At 35.8% G+C, this 23,776-nt stretch overlaps 4 protein-coding genes across 9 annotated transcripts; 2 read left to right on the forward strand and 2 right to left on the reverse strand.

Moving 5' to 3' along the window:
* Positions 1 to 2,004: 2,004 nt before the first annotated feature.
* LOC121248724 (NAC domain-containing protein 104-like) lies at positions 2,005 to 3,114 on the forward strand. Of its 2 annotated transcripts, none has more exons than XM_041147273.1 (3): positions 2,005 to 2,265; positions 2,372 to 2,601; positions 2,740 to 3,114. In XM_041147273.1, the coding sequence occupies exons 1-3, from the start codon at positions 2,100 to 2,102 to the stop codon at positions 2,902 to 2,904; spliced, it is 561 nt and encodes a 186-aa protein (XP_041003207.1). In that variant the 5' UTR covers positions 2,005 to 2,099; the 3' UTR covers positions 2,905 to 3,114. The 2 variants fall into 2 exon arrangements, with proteins under 2 accessions (XP_041003207.1, XP_041003206.1); XM_041147272.1 differs by having other exon boundaries at positions 2,007 to 2,265; positions 2,372 to 2,640.
* Positions 3,115 to 5,329: 2,215 nt separating this feature from the next.
* Positions 5,330 to 9,013, forward strand: LOC121248720 (2-oxoisovalerate dehydrogenase subunit alpha 2, mitochondrial-like). Its single transcript, XM_041147266.1, has 9 exons — positions 5,330 to 5,704; positions 6,606 to 6,743; positions 6,872 to 7,054; positions 7,226 to 7,383; positions 7,485 to 7,584; positions 7,822 to 7,933; positions 8,031 to 8,170; positions 8,293 to 8,478; positions 8,678 to 9,013. The coding sequence occupies exons 1-9, from the start codon at positions 5,441 to 5,443 to the stop codon at positions 8,843 to 8,845; spliced, it is 1,449 nt and encodes a 482-aa protein (XP_041003200.1). The 5' UTR covers positions 5,330 to 5,440; the 3' UTR covers positions 8,846 to 9,013.
* A 1,950-nt stretch (positions 9,014 to 10,963) lies between these two features.
* LOC121248723 (SAL1 phosphatase-like) lies at positions 10,964 to 17,207 on the reverse strand. Of its 3 annotated transcripts, none has more exons than XM_041147269.1 (8): positions 16,903 to 17,207; positions 15,556 to 15,631; positions 14,615 to 14,688; positions 14,304 to 14,509; positions 13,166 to 13,376; positions 12,977 to 13,075; positions 12,740 to 12,893; positions 10,964 to 11,352 (listed from the first exon to the last, which is right to left on the reverse strand). In XM_041147269.1, the coding sequence occupies exons 1-8, from the start codon at positions 17,119 to 17,121 to the stop codon at positions 11,249 to 11,251; spliced, it is 1,143 nt and encodes a 380-aa protein (XP_041003203.1). In that variant the 5' UTR covers positions 17,122 to 17,207; the 3' UTR covers positions 10,964 to 11,248. The 3 variants fall into 3 exon arrangements, with proteins under 3 accessions (XP_041003203.1, XP_041003202.1, XP_041003205.1); XM_041147268.1 differs by having other exon boundaries at positions 13,166 to 13,403; positions 16,903 to 17,182; XM_041147271.1 differs by lacking the exon at positions 10,964 to 11,352 and adding an exon at positions 11,372 to 11,764 and having other exon boundaries at positions 13,166 to 13,403; positions 16,903 to 17,185.
* A 763-nt stretch (positions 17,208 to 17,970) lies between these two features.
* Positions 17,971 to 22,689, reverse strand: LOC121250559 (nuclear intron maturase 4, mitochondrial). 3 transcript variants are annotated; one of them, XM_041149700.1, is made up of 4 exons: positions 22,348 to 22,689; positions 22,129 to 22,248; positions 18,836 to 21,355; positions 17,971 to 18,536 (listed from the first exon to the last, which is right to left on the reverse strand). In XM_041149700.1, the coding sequence occupies exons 2-3, from the start codon at positions 22,235 to 22,237 to the stop codon at positions 19,041 to 19,043; spliced, it is 2,424 nt and encodes an 807-aa protein (XP_041005634.1). In that variant the 5' UTR covers positions 22,238 to 22,248; positions 22,348 to 22,689; the 3' UTR covers positions 17,971 to 18,536; positions 18,836 to 19,040. The 3 variants fall into 3 exon arrangements, with proteins under 3 accessions (XP_041005634.1, XP_041005635.1, XP_041005633.1); XM_041149701.1 differs by having other exon boundaries at positions 17,971 to 18,530; positions 22,129 to 22,689; XM_041149699.1 differs by having other exon boundaries at positions 22,129 to 22,689.
* Positions 22,690 to 23,776: the final 1,087 nt, after the last annotated feature.

Here is a 23,776-nt window from a genome sequence, read left to right on the forward strand (position 1 = left end):
CTTTAACATATATCTCTAGCTAGCTAGTAAGAACTCAGAGATCATTAAAATTCTATGCATCATGGGTTTCTAACATCAGATAGTCATGATTAGCTTGGGGGGGATAAACATGGAGTTCCATGCTACGTTATAAGCTAGCTATACCCCCACCTTTTTCTCACAGGAAAAAATCATAAGCCATGCTTAAAGGTGACCTGCCAACTGCATAGAGGGAACATAAAATTCCAACTTTTAGCAAATTGTAATGATGGTTTTGTGATAAAGATATATTAAGCCATGGCTAACTGCATAAGCATGGGTCTGTACGTGTTTGTCGATCGAGTTGGTTTGCTAACTCATGTTTGTCTAAAAAATATAAGAATAAGACAAAGGTACGTACGTTGAAGGGCCGGGGGTTAGATGCAAGAAAATGACCCATAATCAACCTCATAACAAGGGATGACGAGGATGCATGTCCCATGGGGTCCCTTAAGGACAACCAGTACTAATAGTGCTAGCCTTTCTGTAAGACATAATTAAGCTGAACCATGTAGTAAATAAGAAAGAAATGCACGAGATCTTTGTTGAGTAAGTGAGGTTTTTCAATTTAAGTGGCTCCAAAACTCTCTCTCTCTCTCTCTCTCTCTCTCTCTCTCTCTCTCTCTCTCTCTCTATATATATATATATATATATACTTCTGATCTTACAGTAGTGCACCAGCCCCATCCTACAAATATAAAACCTAACATCAATAACTGAAAACTCATTACATGATATCATGACCTGTTATTGATTTGGATTTAAACGACAACAAACTTAATTGATATGCATGTCAACCAATATGCAGTGTGGACTAAGTGGCTCTTCGCAAGAACATATATATATATATATATATATATATATATATATATATATATATATGTTCTTGCGAAGAGCCACTTAGTCCACACTGCATATTGGTTGACATGCATATCAATTAAGTTTGTTGTCGTTTAAATCCAAATCAATAACAGGTCATGATATCATGTAATGAGTTTTCAGTAATAAGTGGCTCTTCGCAAGAACATATATATATATATATATATATATATATATATATATATATATATATATATATATATTGGGAGAAACAATTTAAATAGATCATCGTCATTCATTAATGTCGACTTAGCAATCATAAATTATATATATATATATATATATATTCAATTTAAATAGATCATCGTCATTCATTAATGTCGACTTAGCAATCATAAATTCCAAGAATTTTTTTAAAAAAAGTCAGCAGCAGAGGGTACGACGATACATGACAACATACATAATTATATCTTCCATTGATCTCTAGATTGTATGCTGACACTAGATATGAATTTGTAGGAAAAAGGAAATGCCTTCCCATATTTATATTTCTCGTCGCTGTCAAAACCAAGAAGAGTTTAACCTTAAGTAGGCATCTCATTATTAGTGTGTCGGCAGAGGTATACTGTGACAGTAGAAGCATTAATGGAGAAATGTTGGTTTGAGTACTAAACCAATCTGTATGGAGACAGATACTACTAATTTGCAATAGCAGAGAAGAAAGTAACTAAAGCTATGTCATGCTGTCCTCAGGTTAGCATCATTCATAAACTTTTTTAGGTATCGTTTTTTTTTTTTTTTTCTTTTCCTGTGTCGTTTTTTTCTTGTCTGAAAACTTTCCCTCTGTCATTGGGATATATATATATATATATATGTAAATAAATATCATAACCCAATCATGACGTGCACATAAAATGTATTTTGAAACAATTCTTTTTCTTTTTAACCTAACATTGCTTCCTGTGGAAGAATGATGTTAATCCTTATCCTTTTTTATGTTATGCTTAGTTAAAGGACCAGTTAATTTAGCTGATGATCACCATACATACAGTATGCGCCCGCCCTTATTCACCTAACAAAATTGAGTCAATTCAATTCTTGAACAGAAATCAGGCTCTCTCTCTCTCTCTCTCTCTCTCTCTCCACACCACCCCCCCCCCCCCCCCCCCCAACGCTATATAATATACTTGACCAAGAATTTCGAATCTCAATTGCCAAGACATTATTCTCTTTGGACAGCTTGCTTGCTTTATACTTAGAAGATGGGAGATTACAGTGTCAACCTTCCTCCTGGTTTTCGATTCTGCCCAACCGATGAAGAACTTGTCCTTCACTTCCTCTATCACAAGGCCTCACTCTTACCTTTCCATCCCAACATAATTCCTGATCTTGATCTTTGTCTGTATGATCCTTGGGATTTCATCAATGGTATGTTTATATTCAAAATTTATCTCATGTTCGTATATATTTTCTGCTCAAAGTTTCAGGTATCGTGTATACTATTAACTTATTTCTACCGTTTATATATGCACAGGCAAGACATTATCAAGTGGAAGTACATTCTACTTCTTCAGCAAGGTAACAGAAAATCGATTCACAAAGAAAGGGTATTGGATGGATTTAGATATTGATGAACCTGTACTCACAAGTGCTGGAAAGAAAGTGGGAATCAAGAAACATCTTGTTTTTTACATTGGTCAAGCTCCAGATCAGGGTTATGAAACTGCTTGGATAATGCAAGAATATCACCTTTGTAACTATGGGGTGAGTGGTGCATTCTACAACAGAAGAGTAAAACGAAAAGTACTACTGACTAAACTCTTTTAACTATTCCATTCTACTGTTATTTCTCATATATGATATTTCGCACCTTATTTTCATCCCTCTTTTTGGTCAACATAGGACCGTACCAAATGGGTTTTATGCCGAGTTCATGAGAGAAAGGGCAATTTTGCTGAATGTTTCTGCTGCAGCGACGACGAAGATAATGGAACAGAGCTCTCAAGCCTAGATGAAATGTATCTGTCAACTATAGATGATGATCTTGATGAAATCAATTTTTCATAAGGAGTTTTAGTAACAAACTTCAGATTAGACATTCTAAATACAATTGAAGTCTTTTTCTTTCCTCTCCCTCGGACTAATCAGCCTGCTCAACTTGTTATATCTAAAGGGATTCTTGTAACTACTCCAATGATGCTATTGTTGATCTGTATCATTAGTATAAGTCGATGATTTACTTTATAAAAAGCAGATATCAATGAATTTAATTAATTATTATTGTTTTCTAAGCTTTAGATTGCTATAAATTGTTTGGCCTCATCCCTATGATCTGCATACACACACACACACATACAAACTGTTTTCTCAGCACAACCATGTATATTGTCCTTATTTTTCTGGTTTTGACATGGAGGGGTTCTTACTTCGTTGTATTGGCAAGCTAGCTCTGGAAAAACCTTTTCACTGAATGGTGTCTGAATCTTAGCCTACCATGTTTGTTGAACAATCCCTTTCTCACATGGGATTGATTATCCACGCATCTAAAAGACAAGACAATGTTCGAGTTGCCATTGTTTTGACCTTTGAACGGCCAAATACCCATCCTCCTCCTATATATTATGGTCACATGATTATCCTTTTGGCCATACTCCTTATTACATCATTGAATTTGATAGCGCTAAGCCGCAATGCTGAGTCATTCATCCTACCATTAGTAGTAAAATTCTCGCCATGATTTATGTATATATTAAGTAAAGCTCATGGCTTCTGAGTATGAAATTATGCCAATTTATAGGTTTATTTTTATATAATTTCTGTGTCTGTAACAATTCTCAGTAGATTTGCTCCTCAAAATAAAACCATAAAAACCAAATGTAAAATTCTACATGACGTACACAATCTTTTTTTATAACCTTTTATTAATTATGCTTTAAATTGAGGGTATTTATGGAAAATAATATTACTTTTATAAGTTACTTTACAAAAATATCCATACTTTAAAATAAGAATAAAAATGGTTGTATGCATATCATTTTCCTTTTTCTAAACTACTAGAGGGTATCATCCAATTCAGGTTAAATACTTTTGGTTTTAATTATTTAGTTAAATAAATATATTTTTTCTACGGATAATGCATGCCTTCATATACTTTGCTAAATAAATTGTTTGCTATGATAAATATGGAAATGAGTTATTTATGGAGGAATATAAATTATAACCCTTTTATAATTTCCAATCGTAGAGTCATCTAGGAATAGAAATGTAATTAACTATACGCACGTAAGCTCTGGTCATCAAAATCTGGATTGAGAAAAATTTATCTACGACTCCGATAATGGTAGAGGCACTTGCAGCTAAGTTAACTCTTAAAATGGCAGGACATCTAAACCATCATTTTATCTCCCTAGCTAGAGACTCTTAGTTGGTAATTTCTTATATTTATGAGGAATAATAGATATGGCAAATAGCACCTATCTCGGAAGATATCGCAAACTCTTTGAAATTTCACACAGGCTGGAGCTTTCATAAGATTGATTGATCCCAAAATCGATTCGCGCACTCGGTTGTGCAATAGGCAGCTACAAACTCTTTATTTAGTAGCATTCCTTTAGATATTATTCCCTATGCTATTTTGTATGTTGACAATGGAAAGGATCTTCTTTAGTAGTTTATAATAGTTTTTATTTATTTATAATATGCAAGCTTGCTTAGGAAGACAAAAAAAAAAAAAAAAAAAAGGCTCTTAGATGGCAATATGATTTTCATTTGCTGAATCTCAGACGTCATAGTAGAGCCTGAGGTACCATTAAAGAAGTACCTGTGGACAATGATAACCAAACAAAAAATTACTCATTTGAAAGGATATAGTACAGTAAGTTCTGTTATATACAGTTATTTTTATATATTTTTTATGTACTTCACTGATGTGATTGGCTAAAATAATTATTTTATATTAAAAAATAACACAACCAATCATATTAGTAGAGTACGTAAAAAAATACGTAAAATTAAAAGTGATTGCATATAGAATTTTTATAACAAATTTATTAGGACTCAAAAATTACTAATAGGCGATGTAAATATTGCATATAACTTTTTAATAATTTTTGATAAAATGTATAAATTTTGGTAATTTAATTATTTAAAACATAAAACCTGTACAATATTCTGCGGATATAATATATGTTTTTCCATAATTAATTACACATATGGAACATGTTTACTTCAATATTTTACAAAATCAAACTTACAAATTAATGTGTTTTGATATAGTGTGTTAACTTTTTAAACTATATTTATTATAAATTAGATCTAATATACCGTCAATTTATAAATTTAGATTTTCACTTCTCTTTGCCCATACGTTGTGTTTGTTATTTAAAAAAAACACTTTCATTGTTAAAGAAGGAACTTATCCTGTCTTCAAGGAGTAAACTACTAAACGTTATTAAAAAGCTGACGTGTCACTTTGATCCACCTCTGCCCCACAAAAAAAAAACGGAAGGGATATGCTAGGATTGGCATTAACTGACAAACAGAGCTCTCCCGTCTCTCCATATCCATTTCGGTTTCTTCTTCGTATTGTGGAGTCTTTCCTCTCATGGCTCTCTGCATGAGAAAATCACTGAACCTTATCAACCTTCTCAAATCCAAGATGGGTTTGTTGGGTACAATCAATCCGAGTCCTTGGGCTTCTACTTTATCCCATCATCATGAATTTCCAGTTCCAGCACCAACTACTCAAAATCTGGGGAACTCGGATGCAGATTGGATTGTGAAAGCAATCGTTTTATCTTCTCGCCGTTTCAAATGGACAAAAGCCGAAAAACAGTTGAGTTCTCGCAATGATGATGATGATAACAAGGTATATTAGTAAGCTTACAATGGAACGTGTAGTTAGAAAAAAAGAAACTTGGAGCTTTTTTTCATTGCATCGTTCTCGTGTTGCTTTTGTATGGGTTTGGCAATTTAGTTGTGTCCCATGCCTCTTGAAACTCTTAACAAGCAGACTAATTATTGATCCTTAATTATGCTTTTTATTATTGAATTAGCGTAATTTGAACTCTCATGATGTGATATTGTAAATTGAATAAATTCGATGTTTCTAGTTGAGTAGATAAGGCCTGAGTTTTAGATGTTTATCAGGCATGCATTTTGGTGGCTGAAGAGATCGCTGGCTAACAAAATGGTAAATTGAACTCACAAACCAGCAACGAATCTTGCTGTCCCATTAAGGTCCTGGGGGCTCACCTTCTATAGTGGATCTACATTCATTTAATGTGCTATTCTATAAACATTCTCAAGCAGATTCAATTTAAAAAATTTTAGTGTAGAATTATGTGTAATTAGGTGTATTAGGTACGTACTTGAATTGACGACTACTTGAAGGAAGCACTCTAGTGATAGTGAAGTTTAGATGTTTTCAAGAGCTAGGGCGGGCTACCAGGAAGATAAACACTTTAAAATATTACACGTTTTTCGGAAAAAAAGTTAATTTATCGGATGATGATGTCCCGGGATGTGATATAAGTTCTTCAAGTCATGTTCTTGTGTGCATAATAAATATGACTTTTGAGTGTTCCGGGAAGGATGTGAGGGAAGATGACTTATCACTCTACTGTTTATATGAAAGATTAATCTATTCAAAATGTTGTGTATCTTAATTGCTCCCAAATGAGCCCTCGAACGTTTAAACAGGATATCAAATCATATTGTTATGCAGGTGTGCTTTTATTTGTACTCACTGAAGCTATCTTCAATAACAGGTCTTGGATTTTCCAGGAGGAAAGGTCGGTTTCACTCCTGAGATGAGATTTATATCTGAATCCCCAGAGGAGCGGACACGCTGTTATCGTGTCCTTGATGAAGAAGGTCAGCTGATTATTGGCAGCACTTTTGTACAGGTACTTTGACTTGGACTCTCCCATCCCTCTCCGGATTTCCAGAAGATGGGAGTTTTCTTTTTGTTTTCCTGAATGTATATATTTGACACACAAGATCCTTATGAACTATGGTTGACCAATTTAATTAGGTCAGCAAGGAACTTGCTGTAAAAATGTACACTGACATGGTTACCCTTCAAACCATGGACACAATCTTTTATGAAGCACAAAGGCAAGGAAGAATTTCATTTTATCTGACGACAATTGGAGAAGAGGCCATCAATATTGCAACTGCTGCAGCACTTTCTATTGATGACCATGTCTTCCCTCAGGTTACAAGCACTCACATGCTGATATGTATTTTCCTTACAATTCCTCCAAGCAGTATGCACAAACACATTCATTACCATCTCCATCCTTTCGAGTTCTCACAATGCTTGTGATTTGACATATGCAATATTGAAAATGAGTTGAGAAGAACATTTTAATGATATACTATGCAGTACAGAGAACCAGGAGTGCTACTATGGCGTGGCTTCACCCTACAAGAATTTGCAAACCAGTGTTTCGGAAACAAATTTGATTATGGGAAAGGCAGGCAGATGCCTATCCATTATGGATCTAACAAGCACAACTACTTTACTGTATCATCAACAATTGCGTAAGATATGATGAACCTTGTCTATGTAAGAGTTGTTGTGCAGAGATTTCACAGCAAAAATCATCATAGTCATGCCACAAATGTTGCCTACTTTTTTCCAGCACACAAATTCCACATGCGGTTGGTGCTGCATATTCTCTAAAGATGGATAGAAAAGAAGCATGTGCAGTGACGTATTTTGGTGATGGCGGCACAAGTGAGGTAAAAATCTGCTTACTGTTTGAATCACTAGGATAACAAGATATTTGAAATCTTTTGATTCTGGTAAACAGCATTTTTGGAATGACTCTTTGGGAGGTAGACAACAGACAAAAGCTTCCAATGGCTATGGAAGACCTAAGGAAATATTTTATTTCTATTAGCATTTCCATAGCCTCCTCTATTTCAATGGGGTGTCACTTTTGGTTGTTTAGTTTCTAATACATCAAGTAATGTTAGGGAGATTTCCATGCTGCTTTGAATTTTGCGGCGGTCATGGAGGCCCCAGTTATATTTATCTGTCGGAACAACGGATGGGCTATCAGTACCCCTACTTCAGATCAGTTTCGAAGTATTCTTTTTTCTTTTGAATTGTTCTATTTCGACAATTATCATTACCAAGAGTTTCTTGTTATCTTTACAAATTTTCCACTTCTATTTACTACCAGGTGATGGTGCAGTTGTCAGAGGCCAGGCTTATGGAGTCCGAAGTATCCGAGTAGATGGTAATGATGCACTTGCCATTTATAGTTCCGTTCATGCTGCACGTGAGATGGCAATAAGTGAACTCAGACCAATCTTAATTGAGGTAAAGTAAGGATCGGTTTGTTACTCTCTGGCCTTTGAAAGGCATCATGTTGAGCCCCAGATGCTTACACAGTAGATTTTTGGTCTGATATATATTTTTGGTTTGATCGTTTTCATTGATAGGCTTTAACATATAGAGTGGGACACCACTCCACATCTGATGATTCCACCAAGTATCGTCCAATCGATGAGATTGAATGGTGGAAATTCGCACGAGACCCTGTAACTAGATTTAGAAAATGGATTGAAAGCAAAGGTTGGTGGAGTGGCGAAGCCGAGTCAGAGTTTAGGAGCAGTGTGAGGACGCAGGTAAAATTTGCATATCTTCCAAAGAAACATCAACATAACATGTATAATAAAGTTCTGCACTATACAGTCCTTGATTCATGAGCATCCTGATCACAGCTTTTAAGAGTCGCATCCAAATGGTATTACATTTTGAAAGTTTTAGACAAAAGAATTTGTTGATCAAAAAAGAAAGTTCTTGACTGATTATACTTTAGTACAGCTACTGCATGCAATTCAAGTTGCAGAGAAACTTGAGAAACCTCCAGTGGCAGACATTTTCACAGATGTATATGATGTTCCCCCATCCAATCTCCAGGAGCAGGAGAAATTGCTGAAAGAGACGATCAAGAGACACCTACAGGACTACCCTTCAGATGTTCCTTCCTAGACTTGGATGATTATGCATTTATATGGCATGGGATCTTGTATTAACGATTATTTCAGCCCTAGTAATTGAAAGCAGATCCCTCGCATACAGTTCCCCAACCTTAATGTAATATGCAATTGACCCTCTCCAAGCTATATTTTCTCTATGGTGATTCCTTGCTTCTCCAAAGATGGGAAATCATGCAAGCATTGTGTTCAATCTATTTAATAGAGTTCTACTACTATTTTTTTTTACAAGTAATAAGAGATTTTATTAGAGACGAATGTATAGGCAAAGCCCATATAGAGATGAAGTATACAAAAGAAAACACCTACATACATTCTAGGATACTGAAAACAACATCAGAAAATCATGAATGGATGATCTGCCATTCACTAGTGCTTGAAAACCGAAACAACAAAGAGTCTACAAAAAATTTCCAGATTTGTTCGAGAGACTGCTCTGTCATTGAAACACCGATGATTCATTTCCATCCAAATGCACCACATAAGATAGACCTCCAAATACGCTTCCAAAGAAAAGGAAGACTAACCAGAAAAGACAATAGTTTATGGTACTAATGAATAGTGAATTTTTTGCACCCCTTCGACCTCCACAACATCATATCCACAGCATTACTATTAAATTTCAATGAGTATAAAAAGCTGAAGAAAGTTGAAACTTCATCAATCTCCCAATCTTGTACAGATTGAGTTAAACAAATATTCCACTGAATCGCACCATTAGAACGATAAAGCAAATATGAAACAGCAGCAAATTGAAGCCAATCGAAAAATAGCCAGAAACACACTATTGAGGGCCCAATCACTACACTAAATGTCAAATCAGAAACGATCCTAAATCCCTCACCCATAGCATACCTCACATGACTAACAAAGCTCTCCTAACCCTTTCTAATGAACTTCTAAAGCCCCATACCATAAGTCCCCCGAACTAAATTAGAGCACCAACCCCCCGAGCACTACCATACTTCCGATCAATGACCTCCATCCAAAGCAACCCCCCTTCCAATTGATATCTCCATAGCTATTTTCTCAGTAATGCATTATTGAAAATCCTAAGATTACAAACTCTCAACCCTCCAACCAAAATAGGAAACCAAACTTTGTTCCAACTAACGCCTTAATGAAAATCCTCAACTTACGAACTCCAAGCCAGCCAACCGAAATAGGAGAACAAACTCTGTTTCAACTAATAGACTTCTACTATTTACAAACCGGTTTGTAACACAATACTTATTATGGAGTTCATTACAATTATAAGAAAAGATCGAAGCTTTTTATTAAGAAAAATGATAAACACACAACACTTTATACAACAATGTTTTAAAAGGAGGGGTATTTTTGTAAAATATCTTATAAAACTAACATCATTTTACAAAAATACCCTTATTTTATAATGTGTTGTAAAAAGTGTTGTATAATGTGGTAGGCTCTGCTTTCATACCAGTTGAGTGTTTGGTATGTTAACATGGGTTTGCATATAGTTTTTTTTTTTTTTTTTTCATAATAATATATAACTACAAAAGAAGTAGTCTCTAATTTTGTTCCTGTGCATGGGATTTGTGATTTGTGAAGTGGGTGGAAGGGCCACAGAGGAACAGTGGCCAGTTCACCGCTGTGGCGTGGGAAGACATATAGGCACACAAACCAAGCAAATAAGTTTATGATCATTCAAATTACATGAAATCTAGTGCGTCGCAATTAACAATACCTCACACCAAGCTTTGCGTCTCAGCTAAAGGTTGTTCTGAAGGATTTGGCAAAGAAAACACTTCAAGCTAAATGAGTACTCACTCCATCTGCTACTGATTAGAGAGATTATACTTGAATATTAAACTACGTTTAAAAAAAAATTAAAGTCAATTTTTTCCTTTTCCAGTTTCGAATCTCTTTATCACAGGTCCAGAATATTAAGTTCTCCATCACTATGTTAGAAAAATCCTTGAGAAGTTCATGTCACCGCTAATGTTGCTTGTTCGGACCTCATTATATTATTTCGGAAAGGAAATTTTTAGTCTACTATTCCTACATCTTTAACCTGCAAAGTGTCTGCATATTCAGGGAAGAGAATGCAGGGTAATCATTTTAGAACTAATTAATGAATTATCACAAAGGGTTACGAGCATCACACCTTTATTGGAAAAGTATGAAAAACATATGATATAGAAGTCTTATTCTTGTGGCTGGATGTAAGCATTCTCGAACTCATCGAGGATCTGATCAAATAGTCAATTACATCATATCGGAGAATTTTTGCATTTTTGATAGGATAAAGGCATAGATTATTGTAATAGTTAAAAAAATCAGCATTGGAAACAACCGAATCATGCGGCCAAAAGTAATCACAAGGCTGAAGGTGTCTCCTCCAGGGATTCTCTAACTGCCTTCAAGAGTAATGGCATCAATTTCTTATTGGTAGCAAGTATGCCTGTGTCAAGATCAAGGTATTTCCCTTTGGAAAAATCCAGAGGGTTCCCTGCAGCATCTGCCACCACACCCCAGCTTCTGCAAAATTCACTTTAAGATAAATCTGAAAAACAGGTACTAAATGCGAAATTTAATCAACTAGCATCACCACAACTATCAAGGAGACACTCATCGTATTCAGGGAATCCAATAATGCCTAATGCATTCTTGTCAGAAAAGAAAAAGAGTTTTTTTTTTTTTTGGAAAATTTCCTCAAAACGTAAGTAATTAGAAAGTTCATCCATGCACTTCAGTTTTGCAAGCTACCCCAACACATAACTATGTTTCTTTCTTCTTTTTTTGGATCAGTATAAAAGTATGTTTCTTTCTAGAACCTAGACACGTGATGAAACTAATGGGATTTACCATCATATAAGCATATTTGGCAATTTGATCTTCCATCCATTAACTATGCTTAATCCTCCAATCCAACATTTTTCCTATAGCTAGCCCGCCTATGCAAGTCAAAATACACGATCATTGAGCATGTAATGATCTCATAATGCAATCTACTGTCACTATTTTGGTTTAGTCGTGATCAATAAATGTAAAAAAAACGTGCTTCATGTAGCATTGCAAAGCACTTACAATGTATTGTATAGCACTCACAAGAAGTCCAGTAGATATATGCCCTAGAATAGGAGCATATTCAGCAATCATTTTAGAACATCCTACAGGTTTGGGGAGTGAGATGAGAATTTTGTGTTTTGTTTTGAAGTTTAAAATATTATGTTTTAATATTATTATTGTTTTGGGATTTGAAAAAGGTGTATTGGGATTTGAAAAAGGAATTGTTTATTATATTTTGTATGGGGATTTGAAAAATGTATAATGATGAGATGAGATGAGAATTTTGTGTTTTGTCTTATGCCCCAAACCTAAGAAATTTCATAATTTAGTCATGTATTTGATGCATGGAAGGACTGCACTTCAGAGGCTTTTCTTGTCTCCAATTGGTGAGGAAACAAAAATGGAATAGGATCTCCAAATTTCAAGATCCCATTTAAGTGGGATCTTGAAAGAAATGGCTAAGGTACAGTGCTCAGCATGAAAGGCCACTCTTAAGACTTCAACCCATGCGCTGGCACTAGACAACCCAAGACCTGGACCTATCTATTTGTAATATCCCCTGAACTACCTAATGTTTTGCAATATACACGTTAATTTTCAGTATGCACTACGCACACCCATCAATCCACAATGACAATACCAAATGCAACCTGATCTCTGTTAATACCCAACCATACCCATCCCAACAAGGGCAGGTTATCCAGAGAAGAGAGACCAGCACTTTATTTTAACTTGAGAGAGAGAGAGAGACAGACCTGCACCAGGACACAAAAAAATAACAAAGAGAAAGGCCTGTTGCCATCCCTGGCCCGCTTTAAGTGGAGAGAAGAAGAAGAATAGAAAGATTTATCATTACCAGTCACAACAATGCACCCAGCAGCATGATCCCAGATTTTCTCACGGTATCCTTTACGAGGAAATCGCAGATATATGGCTCCATCTCCTCTGGACAGTGCCCCATATTTAGCCTGGCTATCAATTCTAACTGGTGGTGCTTTGACACCCAGTTTCTGTTCATGAATTGATACTTAGGACAGGAAATTTGAAGGAACAGCAGAGAATATTATTGATAGAGGAAAAAATAACACAGTACTTTTGCAATGAAGCTAGACAAGTCATGTGAGGAGTGTGCTGCTTCAAAGGATTCAAAGAACGAAGCTTCCTCTGAATTGTCAGTAGTACTGACATTCACCTAAAGGGCAATAAAACAAAAATGATTTTAAGAGCGGAATACCTATAGAAATAAAGCATACACTGATATTACTTTCCTATAACTGCAAACCTTTATTGGTGAAGAACCATCCAGTGACTGCATATATGTTCCTGCACCAACTTTGGCAAAGAAAAGGCAACCAACTTCATCATGTGAGGAGTGCAGTCTATTACCACCAATGGATGCTAAAGGAAGATTTGGACAAGCCAGAACGCCCAATACTACTTTCCCTTCATCTAGCAACGCCAGCGCAATTGCATATTGGTCTCCCCTTACAAATCTATTATGCCATCTCACAAAGTATAAGCTATTTCATCATGGTTCACTCATAAGTGCATCGAAATTTAAGGAGCACTCAGTTAGTAAGAGAATCGATGATAAAAAAATTTAAATCGGGAAACAGGAGGTAGAAAGTAAGCAATGAAAATTTCTGTCGTTTTCTTTTCAGCAAATTTATAACCACCTTCAACAGAAGTGGAAAATGGAGGTTTCATCAAAAGAGATTTACCATGACATCACCATGGTTAAATTTATCTTAATATTACTCATATCAAGCATTTCCATACATCAACTTAAGTTCCAAGTAACACCAAAAGTTACAAGCAATTGGGATCACTATGAAGGGTGATGCAAATAAGAAGGGTATGTCAGCTTGAAGAATTAGAACACCGACTCACCATCTTCGGTAGCCTTCTTATTCCAATGGGCCGAATGGGAATGGATAGAAACGAATTTGACAGAATTTGGTAGCATCTATAAAGGATTTATTAGTTCAAGTGAATGCATGTCATATTAGTTTCAGTGACATGTCATCAAGCAGAAAATCAAAAAAGTCCTAAAGGAGAAAATAAGATGCAATAAATCATGGATTTCCCATTCTAGTATCGGCTTTATGCGCATATAGTAATAGTTTCATGCCAAGATGCATGTAGACAAGAATAATCAAATTCAAGAGCTAATATTAATCTATGAGTGCAAAGACCCATTTTAAAATGAAATTTTGACATAATTTTTGCAAACTTTTAAACCATGAAACTCAACTATTTTGCTAGTTATTGTCTCTGCGCTGTTACTGACATACTGTCACAAGAATCCAGAAAGATTTATATACACATTTAACTAAATGCATATGGCGACTACAAGATATTTGAGAGACCTGATCCTTTAAGCCCAGGTACTAGGCAAATTCTAAGTTATGAAAGCTTACCCTTTAGTACCATCAATTGGATCCAAAACCCAGTGCCGACCATGAGAACCACCATCAGATTTGCCACTGTCAATGGCCATGAGCACGTCTTCCGTGGTTAATGTAGGAACACTAAATGATCCATCATTGACAATAGTATCGTTCACAAGTTTTGTAATGCGCTGTAGAGTTTCCTGGCCACTTTCCTTGCGAAGATCTCCCGAATCCTAGAAATATTTAAAAACTTGTTTAACTTGATTTACAGTTCAAGGGAAGAAAAGAAGACGTCATCTGCATGTCTCTGGGAATTAAGCAAAAGCATACACACTCGCCTCCTCAGCTACTAAGGAGAATGAATCAGATGGAAGTTCCCTCTCCAGCACAAAACTAACCAGAGCTTGTGAACCTGGGAATCGCGGTTAAGCGATAAAAACAGAATGGCAGTCAGTTCCAGTAAATGTCAATTCTAAATGCTGAAATTGGTATAACAAGCACTGGAATAATCTATAATATGAATGCCTTTTAACATAGCCTTTAATCGAAAAATGCTCAAAACTGAAACTTTGAACCACAAGTGCATGCCACATCCACACACAAAAAGAAAATTACATAGACAGTCTACTAATTTAGAAACATGACCATGGACAACATTGTACTTATCTCATCTTGAACAAGGATTTGAGTACTACTTTACTACTCAAACGGGGAAGAATCAGATGAGTTAATGTGAATCCACCAGAAGAACTAGTGCTTCAGGTACGGATATAACTTTTTCAGTTCATAGACAATTCATGGGTGGTATAGATTCAGCACAACACAAACTGCCCCATGGATATCTTTGCTTTGGAACAAAACAATTAGAATTTAATTAATTTGCAGGGTAAGCAGATAGATCCAGTCAAAACCTCAGGCAAAGAAAAGGGAACTTGCTTATAAGATAACCCCTGAAAATATATAGCAATATCAAAACATAATCACCACTAAGCTCATGCACAAGCTTACCTCACAATTATTAAGTCAACATGGTCATCTGAATTAGGAGTACATGATCAATGACATGAAGAAATGTTCAGAAAATTAAAGCAATTATGGTAAGAGATCACTCTACTGTTTGTCACTATTATGCCCACGAGATAAGCCAATTTGCAGGCAAAAGTATGTGACCGAAAAAAAAATGTGTGCACCCATTTTCAATTAAGATTCATCTGTAAGGATTCCAAAGAAGAAAACATCAGATAAATGCAATGCACAAGAGGAGAATTTGGTAACAAACCGTAATCGGCCACTGTGACAGGACTTTTATCTGATTTTGCTTGGACATCTGATTGCAAAAGTGCCTTTTGTACCTTCTGGAGGAAATAAAAGCACCCAAAGGAATCACCCTACTGTAACAAATATATTGTATTTACAGACTCTTAAAATAAAACAGCAGAAAACTTCCATTTGTGGCATCAACTGACAAGGCATATACTAAAAAGGTAAAGAATTGCCACCAAAGCAGACCAAAATAGGCAAGCATGATAGGGATATGTCCCAATGTGCTCCTCATTTAATTCTAAGAAACCTACAGTTCTATCCCACATTCCTATATAACCCGGGAAGAACTTTACACCTGATACAAAGAGAAAGTAAGCAACAAACCCGTAATGTTAAGCTGCACTGTGTCAAATAAAGTTCACAGCGTCAAATTAAAGATCAATTTTTTCTTCTCTTTCTTGAGCATTTTAAAGTTTCTTGCCAACAAACCACATGCGTGATGCATCTGGCAAATTTAGGGAGTGAAATATAACTTTGTTTAAAAAAAGGAGTTACTTGCCCAAAAAAGCATAGGCCATGTAGTCATGCATGAAAACCTTTTATATAAAGATGAGTGTATATTTCCGTACCTCAAGAAATACACAAGTAATATGCCATTACCAAAGGGAGAAAATAAATAAAAGAGTTGTAAAACTCGCAGCTGAGAAAACTAGAGGAGTTGTAAGACTCGATGCAATGCCTGGGCATAAGTAACAATTTTAGTTTCAGCGTTAAGCAAATAAATTATTTCCAGCGGTCAAATTACAACATACACATAATTACAAAAAAATATAATTAGCGATTCCCCTCCCCCACCGCCAAAAAAAAAAAAAAAAAAATTGGGGGAAGGAAATGCATAGTAGGAATGACCAATTTCTTTTCTCTTTCTGCTCCAAAAACAACATACCACAGTAGCTTAGAAAAAAAAAATACCACAGTAATAGCAGTGTTTTAATATTGCCAAAATAGTAATTCATATCCTGTACTCATCTAATATAATAACTGTAGGTTCTGGGAATCACTCAAGTTATATACCATACTCAGAATGTTGCTGAAATTCAGATCAGGGCTTTACTCCTCTCACGTAACGATTCTTAGGCTCTGGGTTTCTCTCAAATAACACCCCTACTCCTAGGCACCGAGTTTTGCTCAAATAATGATTTTGAGCTTCTGGGTTCCTTTCGAATAACAATTCCATATCTTCAAATGAACTGTTTTCCGAACGCAGACAAAATCACACACATCAACCAGGCTAGATAACATGAAACATTGTATGCCTATCACCAAATTTAAGAAAAGCGAGAGAGTGTGGGGGAAGAGATGCCTGGCAGAGTCGACCAGCGAGAGAGGCAGCTTTCTTGGCAGCGGCGAGCTCTTTGTCGTAAGACATCGAGGAAAATGCAGATACTGCTACTGCCGCTACTATTACTGCTCGAGAGGCCCTTCTGGAGACTGGAGAAACAAGGGGTTGCGTGTTTGGGAATTTGGGTCTTGATAAAGAGGTGATTTTGGGAACAACTCTAGAGCAATTTAATGTGACCATCTGTCTGTCTCTCTCTCTAATAACTTCCCTCTACTTTTGTGTTAAGCCCACCCTAAAATACTTTGGGATTTTCATGGTGTGGCTAACACAGGTGCGTAGGATCCTATTGGTAACAACTCTAGAGCAACTTTCCACAAAAAAAAAAAAAAAAAAAAAAAAAAAAAAAAAAAAACAACAACTCTAGAGCAATGGGAAAGAATGTGTGATTCTAAGCTAACCCATTAATATTTAAAAAAAAAAAAAAAAACTCACCCATTAATACTTGGGAGGTGTGGCTAACAGTAACAAGTACGTGGTAAAGAATTTTTTTTATTGAGTAATGTTATACACCACACATTTATTTTATTTTGATCATACTAAGTGGTATATGACACATTTATTATTATTAAATAATAGAAAAGTATATAATAAATGATCATTTAATGGTGATAAATATGTCACATCTTATTTAGTATAATAAAAGTAAGATAGTAATATGGTATATAGAATTTTCATTTTTTATTTTAGCACTTCACGGCTAACACTTGACCTATTTTTAAAGTATTTTCTTTTTTTGTCTCTCTCTAAACTCATATTTATTGAAAAAATGTTTTAAAATAATGTGAATTTATTACCCATAGTTGAATATTTGTAAATCATTTTATTTTGGATAAGTTTCCAGTGAGGTAATAAATATAGTTTTTGTGCCAAACACTTGAAAACATGTTAGGTCCAAACACAGTCTCCTGAAAACATCGAACTAAAAGAGTGCAGAAGAAAATTAGGCATTGGACATTTTGGCATCACTTACAATCATTTCTCTTCTCATCATTCTAATTTTCATCATTCAATTTCTTTGAAAATTAAGTATTTCCTTCTACGGATCAATATCATAAAACAGTTTTATCCTTCTCAAGAAGCATTTACAAATAGCAGTACTAACAAGTAGTTATACAATCCAAGCATTACCGATAAATCAAAGACAATTGCTTCTGATATCCTCTATAGGGAGAGAGACAATATCACAAGTTAGATTATTTTCTACACAGTATTCCCTATACGTATGATTGTGCTCCAGACAACGGTAGAGGTGTCTTGTTCACCCCGTTCCTTGTTGAGCTAAAGATAGACAATAAAGTTATCCCTCACCATACAAAGGTCATGGTCGTAGCTTCTGCTCATACATTCTTCCGCTGCACTTCAAACTTGGACGCTCGTTTCTCTCATTTTGCATGGGAAAGAAAAAACATGACAATAGGAACTTATCCTCTTGGCATTGCCCTCCCTGTCATACCCATCCAAAAGTTTGCACGTACACTTGAAAAACTCAAAGTCATCAACACCGGGCTTGGCAGGATTGCCTTGTTCTTGCTTGTGCTTTTTTAGCCCTTCCCAAATAGATAATGGAGCAAAAATGTGTGCCATCTGCTCTGAAACTTGATGCCAAAAGGAGTCGTAGCGAGGAGTCATAAGAACAAGTGCGTATGCAATTGATGGGTTTCATTTGCTTTGCATTGCCAATATGTTAACATGCCTATAAAATTTTTAGCCATGCCAAGAATATTATACTTCACATTATATGCAAATCTTCAAAACTGAGAATAACAGGAAATCATTAATGCTCAAAATTCTAAACAAAGATCTTACTGGAAACTAATTAAAAAAAAAAAAAAAAGATCTTACCGGAAACCATATCATTTTTTATGCTTCTAAGGTATATGATCCAAATAGTTACCTAAGAAGGTGACCTAGATTTGGATGTTTTCCACATTTTCTTCGGGTAGCATATCAAACATTTGATCTTCCCTGCCAATAATTGGAAACTGGCACACCAACAGAGTCCTTGGCACCTCAAATCCTCTTTTATGGTTTCTACATCAATGAATGGTCAACAGTCCATATATACTGCAGCTGGACAATTCTCTGAATTCACTGAGTTTTCAGTTCCAGGCACCAAAATCGATGGACTGAAGTGATATATTACCGAGATATAAGTCTTTTAAATGCTGCTTACACAGCCCAATCCGCCTTCTATTCAAGCTAGGATGAATACAACTTGAGAACCCCGTCTTCCAGCCTGGGAACTTCTGCCTCTCCATCACATGAAGAGTATAAACACTTGGTGCTGGAGAAGGGCACCCCATAACAAAACAATTGCAGGGCCGTGACTCGGTCACCATTCTTGCTAGAGAAAGTAAACACAAGCCACTATAAGATATCCCATACATTAAAGCCTCATCATTATCAAAAACTTGGTTATTTGATTTCTCATATGCCATCTCCTGCTCTATTTCTTGGGTAGATGGAATCCTGCTCAATTCTGAATCAAACCGTTTTTCTATCTCATTTTCATGTATCCGGTACTTGGCTGCTAAAGTACGAATGCAAGATTTCCTAAGTTGATCAGAAATTAAGAGCTTTACTTCATTAACATTATCACACTCACTCCACCATCTAAGCCAGCGGCGGACAACACCAGAAAACCAGTCAATTATTTGGATGTTATCTTGTAAGATAAGCAGAGTAGTTGTACGGGGGTACCCATCATTTGTGGCTAGTCCATATCGTAAAAGCCTCTTCTTTATGGCATTAACAGGAGCAATAATTTCAGTGGTTGTTTCAGAGTCACATGACGAGCTATAATTCGGCATAAGAGCAAGAGTAGAAGCTGTCTCAGCAGAAACATATTCTTCTGCACACCTCTGAAATTCATAAAAGGAGTCCTTCAGTTCTTGGGGAAGTGATGGTTCTGCAACATACTTGGAAAGGATAATTTCTTCACTCTTTGCAGCTTTGGCTTTAACATCTTGCATCCATATCTTTAGTAGGTGCTTGTACCAATGATCAGTTTCCATCCCAGCCTTACGGAGATGGGAAATTTGGCTCAAAACAGAATTACTATCAGCCAAATGCTTGATTTCAGACTCTTTAACCTTCTTCAAACCATGGCCCAGCCATTTCTTCCCAATTCTTATGGTCCCAGCATTCCACGCCTCTTGTTTTTGTAGAGCAAACAACTCAACCTTTTCTTTTAACTTGTGAACCGCTTTTACAGCGGGACTTTCTTTTATACTTCTTCGAACCAAATATCCCAGAAATCGTATCTCCTGAGGTCCCTCACATGGCAATAACTCTGTTTGATTGTCAATGTCCAAGTGCAAAGAATTCCGCAAGTAGTTTAGAATCTCAGACTTAAAACTAAGAGCAACTTCTTCAGAACCAGAGATTGCAAAAAATATCTCGTCCATGAAGCGACAAGAATGAACTCTTATACCAATGTTATTTTCACTGTGGCAGTTAAGATCATTGTCTTTCAGCTGTCGCCTAAACCAACTACGCAGCATGGAATAGGACCCATCACGATTGCTATGAATAGAGGGATCCAAAGCTTCATATTTCATTGACAATCTGTAAAATTCACGGTCAAAAAGGTCAAGATATATATTTATTAGTATAGCAGACAACACTCCCTCTTGCGGCAATCCATGGCCTTTTGGAAAACCCCCAAATTCCAAATTGAGTATTTGGGCATCAAACATGCTATGAATGATAGCATACAAGCTGGGATCTTCTATCTTGCCCTCCATTATAGATATGAGTTTAGCAAGGACGCAAGCATCCAGCTTTTTATTTATGTGTACTGTAAACCACCAATCAGGATTAGAGATCTCTTTACTGATGTACTTCAGTGCTGATGAGTGTCCCCTCCCGCTTCGACAGCCATGAGAAATCTTAGAAAAGTAGGGCTTGTAAATAACTTCAAGAATAATTCTGATGGCTTCCTGGACAATCTTCAACCTTAGAGTGGGAAGGACAAGGGTTTCTTTATTTGCACCCTTCGTAGAGATAGAGAAGGTATTGACCTTGACATCAAAACTCCCACTACAAAGCTCTTCAGCCATGGATGAAAAATCGAATCTATCATTATTAATTGATATATCTACATTTGAATTTAGCCTTATACAATTATAAGCATCCTGAAGAGTGTCTGGATTGGCAATCACTTTTGTCATTAGGTCTTGAAATTTCCCATCCATGTATTGCTCCTTCACCCTCTTCTTTATGCGGAGTTCACAATACCGCTTAAGCTCCATTCGACTCTTGGGTTTTCTCTCATCAACACAAGAAGATTCTTCAACAACACATGCTAGGTTCATTGCCAATGTCATCTTTCCAGCGTCCTTATTAGAGTCATCATTAACTGCTGTAGCAGAAGAATAATCTCTGAAAGATTGTGATGTTTTAGAAGATTCACCTGTTACAAGTTATGAATGTCCTTATTTGGTCATGACAGTCTACATTCTCATGCAATAAGCTCAATAACTTAAACTTAAGGAAGCCTGCTTTTTTTTTTCTTTTTTTTTTTTCTATTATTATTGTTTTAATTGTATTAGTTCATGAAATTTAGTGTCAACTGAAAAATATCTAAATACTAGAATCCCATAGTTTTGTGTGGCTTGTGTTGTAGCCCATTCAACAAGAACGCCATCTAGCAATCATGGCCTGGAATTATAGCCACATCAAACGATTCAACTCAACTTAACCATTCATGTTGGCATAAAGAGGGAGGGGTGACAGAAATATATAGAAAGCATACCTGCATCTTGTTCCCACAACATTTACTGGCATGATAGCCAGAACAATTGTCAGAATGATGAGTAAATTTGAAATGAGAGCATGGGAACTAACATAACATAACAAACCAGTTCAACTTAAAAGAGTATTGTCCCAATAACCTGAGGAGACTAATTTCAAGATTCGTATGCATACATGTATAATAAGCCCAAAGGTCAGCTTTGCAAAGGATAAAACTCCAAATATGCAACAAGAGGAGTTCGTATAGATGAAACAGTTTTACGTCTCAAATCTTAAAAAGTGATCCTTAGGTGCAAAAATATCATTTTCAACTAAATTTTCTGCGACAGACAATACACAAGCTGAACTTTAAGCAACGGTATGAAGCACTATGGTATGCAATGGCTTTTGAACACCTTGAAGATAGCTGTGAAGCCAAAAATAAGAAGTTACCTATATTGATAAAAAACGACGAAATAATCTGAGTAACGTTCGCACTTGGTCGTATGGCACATTTCAGCAAGTTTGCTTTGTAAACACTTGGTAACCCCACAAGCCGCATTGTTCTTTCTACTGGCAGAGTACGTCAATTCTCATAGAGTAGAACTTGCATAGCTTGAAAAAAGAAAAACATCAAGACTCAATACTTCAAAGCATGATCTAAGCACATACCAATGAAGGGAAAAGCAGATCTGCATACACATAATGATATAGCAGTGTTTCTGTGCACATCAAGAACATGGCAGGGGAAACTGCTTAAAGAGGCACTTCAACAAACAGGTGATGTGCAGTAAAATACCTATAAAATCATTATGTTTATAAACAGAAACCTAGGGAACAAAGACATAAGGTGGAGATTAAGTGCCTGTTTGGGATAACTGCGAGTAATAGAGCTTTTGTCCGTAGAGCTTTGCAAAAAGGCTCCACTACAGAAAACAGTATTTGGAACTCTTGAAAAGTCTATGATTGAATACACAGACAGCGATGATTTATGCATAGTGCTGGACTTGATGGTGGAAAAGGTCGGCTCGTTTGGAACTGTCACGTGCAAAAGGTGGAAATTATTGCACGTGTAAATCCACTGAAACCAGCCCGAAATGAATGTGGTTATGGACTTCCAAATATCCTGCATAAATAGGTTTCATTGGACTCTCTATCCATCACCGTCCGCTTCAAGTTGGGCTTCCCAGCTTGTCGACTTCCCGGACTGCATAAACCGAACAAAAAGAAATTAAATACAAATGTTGATAAATTGCTTTAAAATTATTCAAAAATAATAGGAAGAAAAAAAAAAGAACATAAAAAGTCTAGCTAATAAGCTAATGCTGATGATTATTATTTTACAATTTTTTGAAAATTTGTAAGGACTATCTATGATGTTTAGGTTAAGCAATTAATGTTATATATAAGTTTAAATTACATATATCTCGCACAATTTTTTAAAAAAATATTAGATTTTTTTGTAAAATAATTGATTTTTTAAAGTCGATCTTGATTTTTTTAAAAACAAATGTAAATATCCATTTTTATGAAAGCAAAAATTGGCGTAAAAACCTAAGAAAAACTTGAGCTAAATTATTCAATTGAAATTTTGAATATTTATTTAAGTTTGGACAAACTTGTTGGAAAAATGGATAAAACTATAGTGATGAAAAAGAAGGAAGAAAATAATGACAGAGAGAACATTGTGACGGAGGCTTGAGAAAATATTCACATTTCTATGTTTGTTCATTACAAGTTTCCTAAGCTTTATATAGAGAGAAAATAGCCAAAAGAAAGGGAAAAAAATTGCTACTTCTGTACCAAGGAATGTAAACCTTTATTTACAACAAAAAAATATTTCCTATATAATTTTGCTAAAGGACTGGAGCAACCTGCAAATTACTGTCATATGCTCATTTCACTCAATTTCCATCTCTCTGTGTAAGTTGTATGCTTGTCTGGTACAATAATAGCTGCATTCAATTCCTGCTCAATGGACTCCAATTTATGTAATTTTTGTGGCTCCCCTCAAGATGGGCATAGATATTCAAAGTGCCCATCTTAGACAGTAGGAAATGAAAGGTGGCGATGGACAATGCCTTAATAAAAATATCTGCAA

Source organism: Juglans microcarpa x Juglans regia, chromosome 2D (assembly GCF_004785595.1).
Source record: "Juglans microcarpa x Juglans regia isolate MS1-56 chromosome 2D, Jm3101_v1.0, whole genome shotgun sequence".
Lineage (NCBI taxonomy): Eukaryota > Viridiplantae > Streptophyta > Magnoliopsida > Fagales > Juglandaceae > Juglans > Juglans microcarpa x Juglans regia.

Bases quoted from the DNA above. Each gene is read 5' to 3' on its own strand.
- LOC121248723 (XM_041147268.1), bottom strand. From the start codon at position 17,121: ATGGTCACATTAAATTGCTCTAGAGTTGTTCCCAAAATCACCTCTTTA. The intron at 15,632-16,902 runs GCATCTCTTCCC...TATTTCCTCCAG, and splicing joins TCGCTGGTCGACTCTGCCAG to AAGGTACAAAAGGCACTTTT. The intron at 14,510-14,614 runs GCGAGTGTGTAT...AAATATTTCTAG, and splicing joins TCTCCTTAGTAGCTGAGGAG to GATTCGGGAGATCTTCGCAA.
- LOC121248720 (XM_041147266.1), top strand. From the start codon at position 5,441: ATGGCTCTCTGCATGAGAAAATCACTGAACCTTATCAACCTTCTCAAA. The intron at 6,744-6,871 runs GTACTTTGACTT...CAATTTAATTAG, and splicing joins TTGGCAGCACTTTTGTACAG to GTCAGCAAGGAACTTGCTGT. The intron at 7,384-7,484 runs GTAAGATATGAT...ACTTTTTTCCAG, and splicing joins ACTGTATCATCAACAATTGC to CACACAAATTCCACATGCGG.
- LOC121250559 (XM_041149700.1), bottom strand. From the start codon at position 22,237: ATGCGGCTTGTGGGGTTACCAAGTGTTTACAAAGCAAACTTGCTGAAA. The intron at 21,356-22,128 runs GTAACTTCTTAT...AACTTGTAACAG, and splicing joins GTCGTTTTTTATCAATATAG to GTGAATCTTCTAAAACATCA.
- LOC121248724 (XM_041147272.1), top strand. From the start codon at position 2,100: ATGGGAGATTACAGTGTCAACCTTCCTCCTGGTTTTCGATTCTGCCCA. The intron at 2,266-2,371 runs GTATGTTTATAT...ATATATGCACAG, and splicing joins TCCTTGGGATTTCATCAATG to GCAAGACATTATCAAGTGGA. The intron at 2,641-2,739 runs GTACTACTGACT...TGGTCAACATAG, and splicing joins ACAGAAGAGTAAAACGAAAA to GACCGTACCAAATGGGTTTT.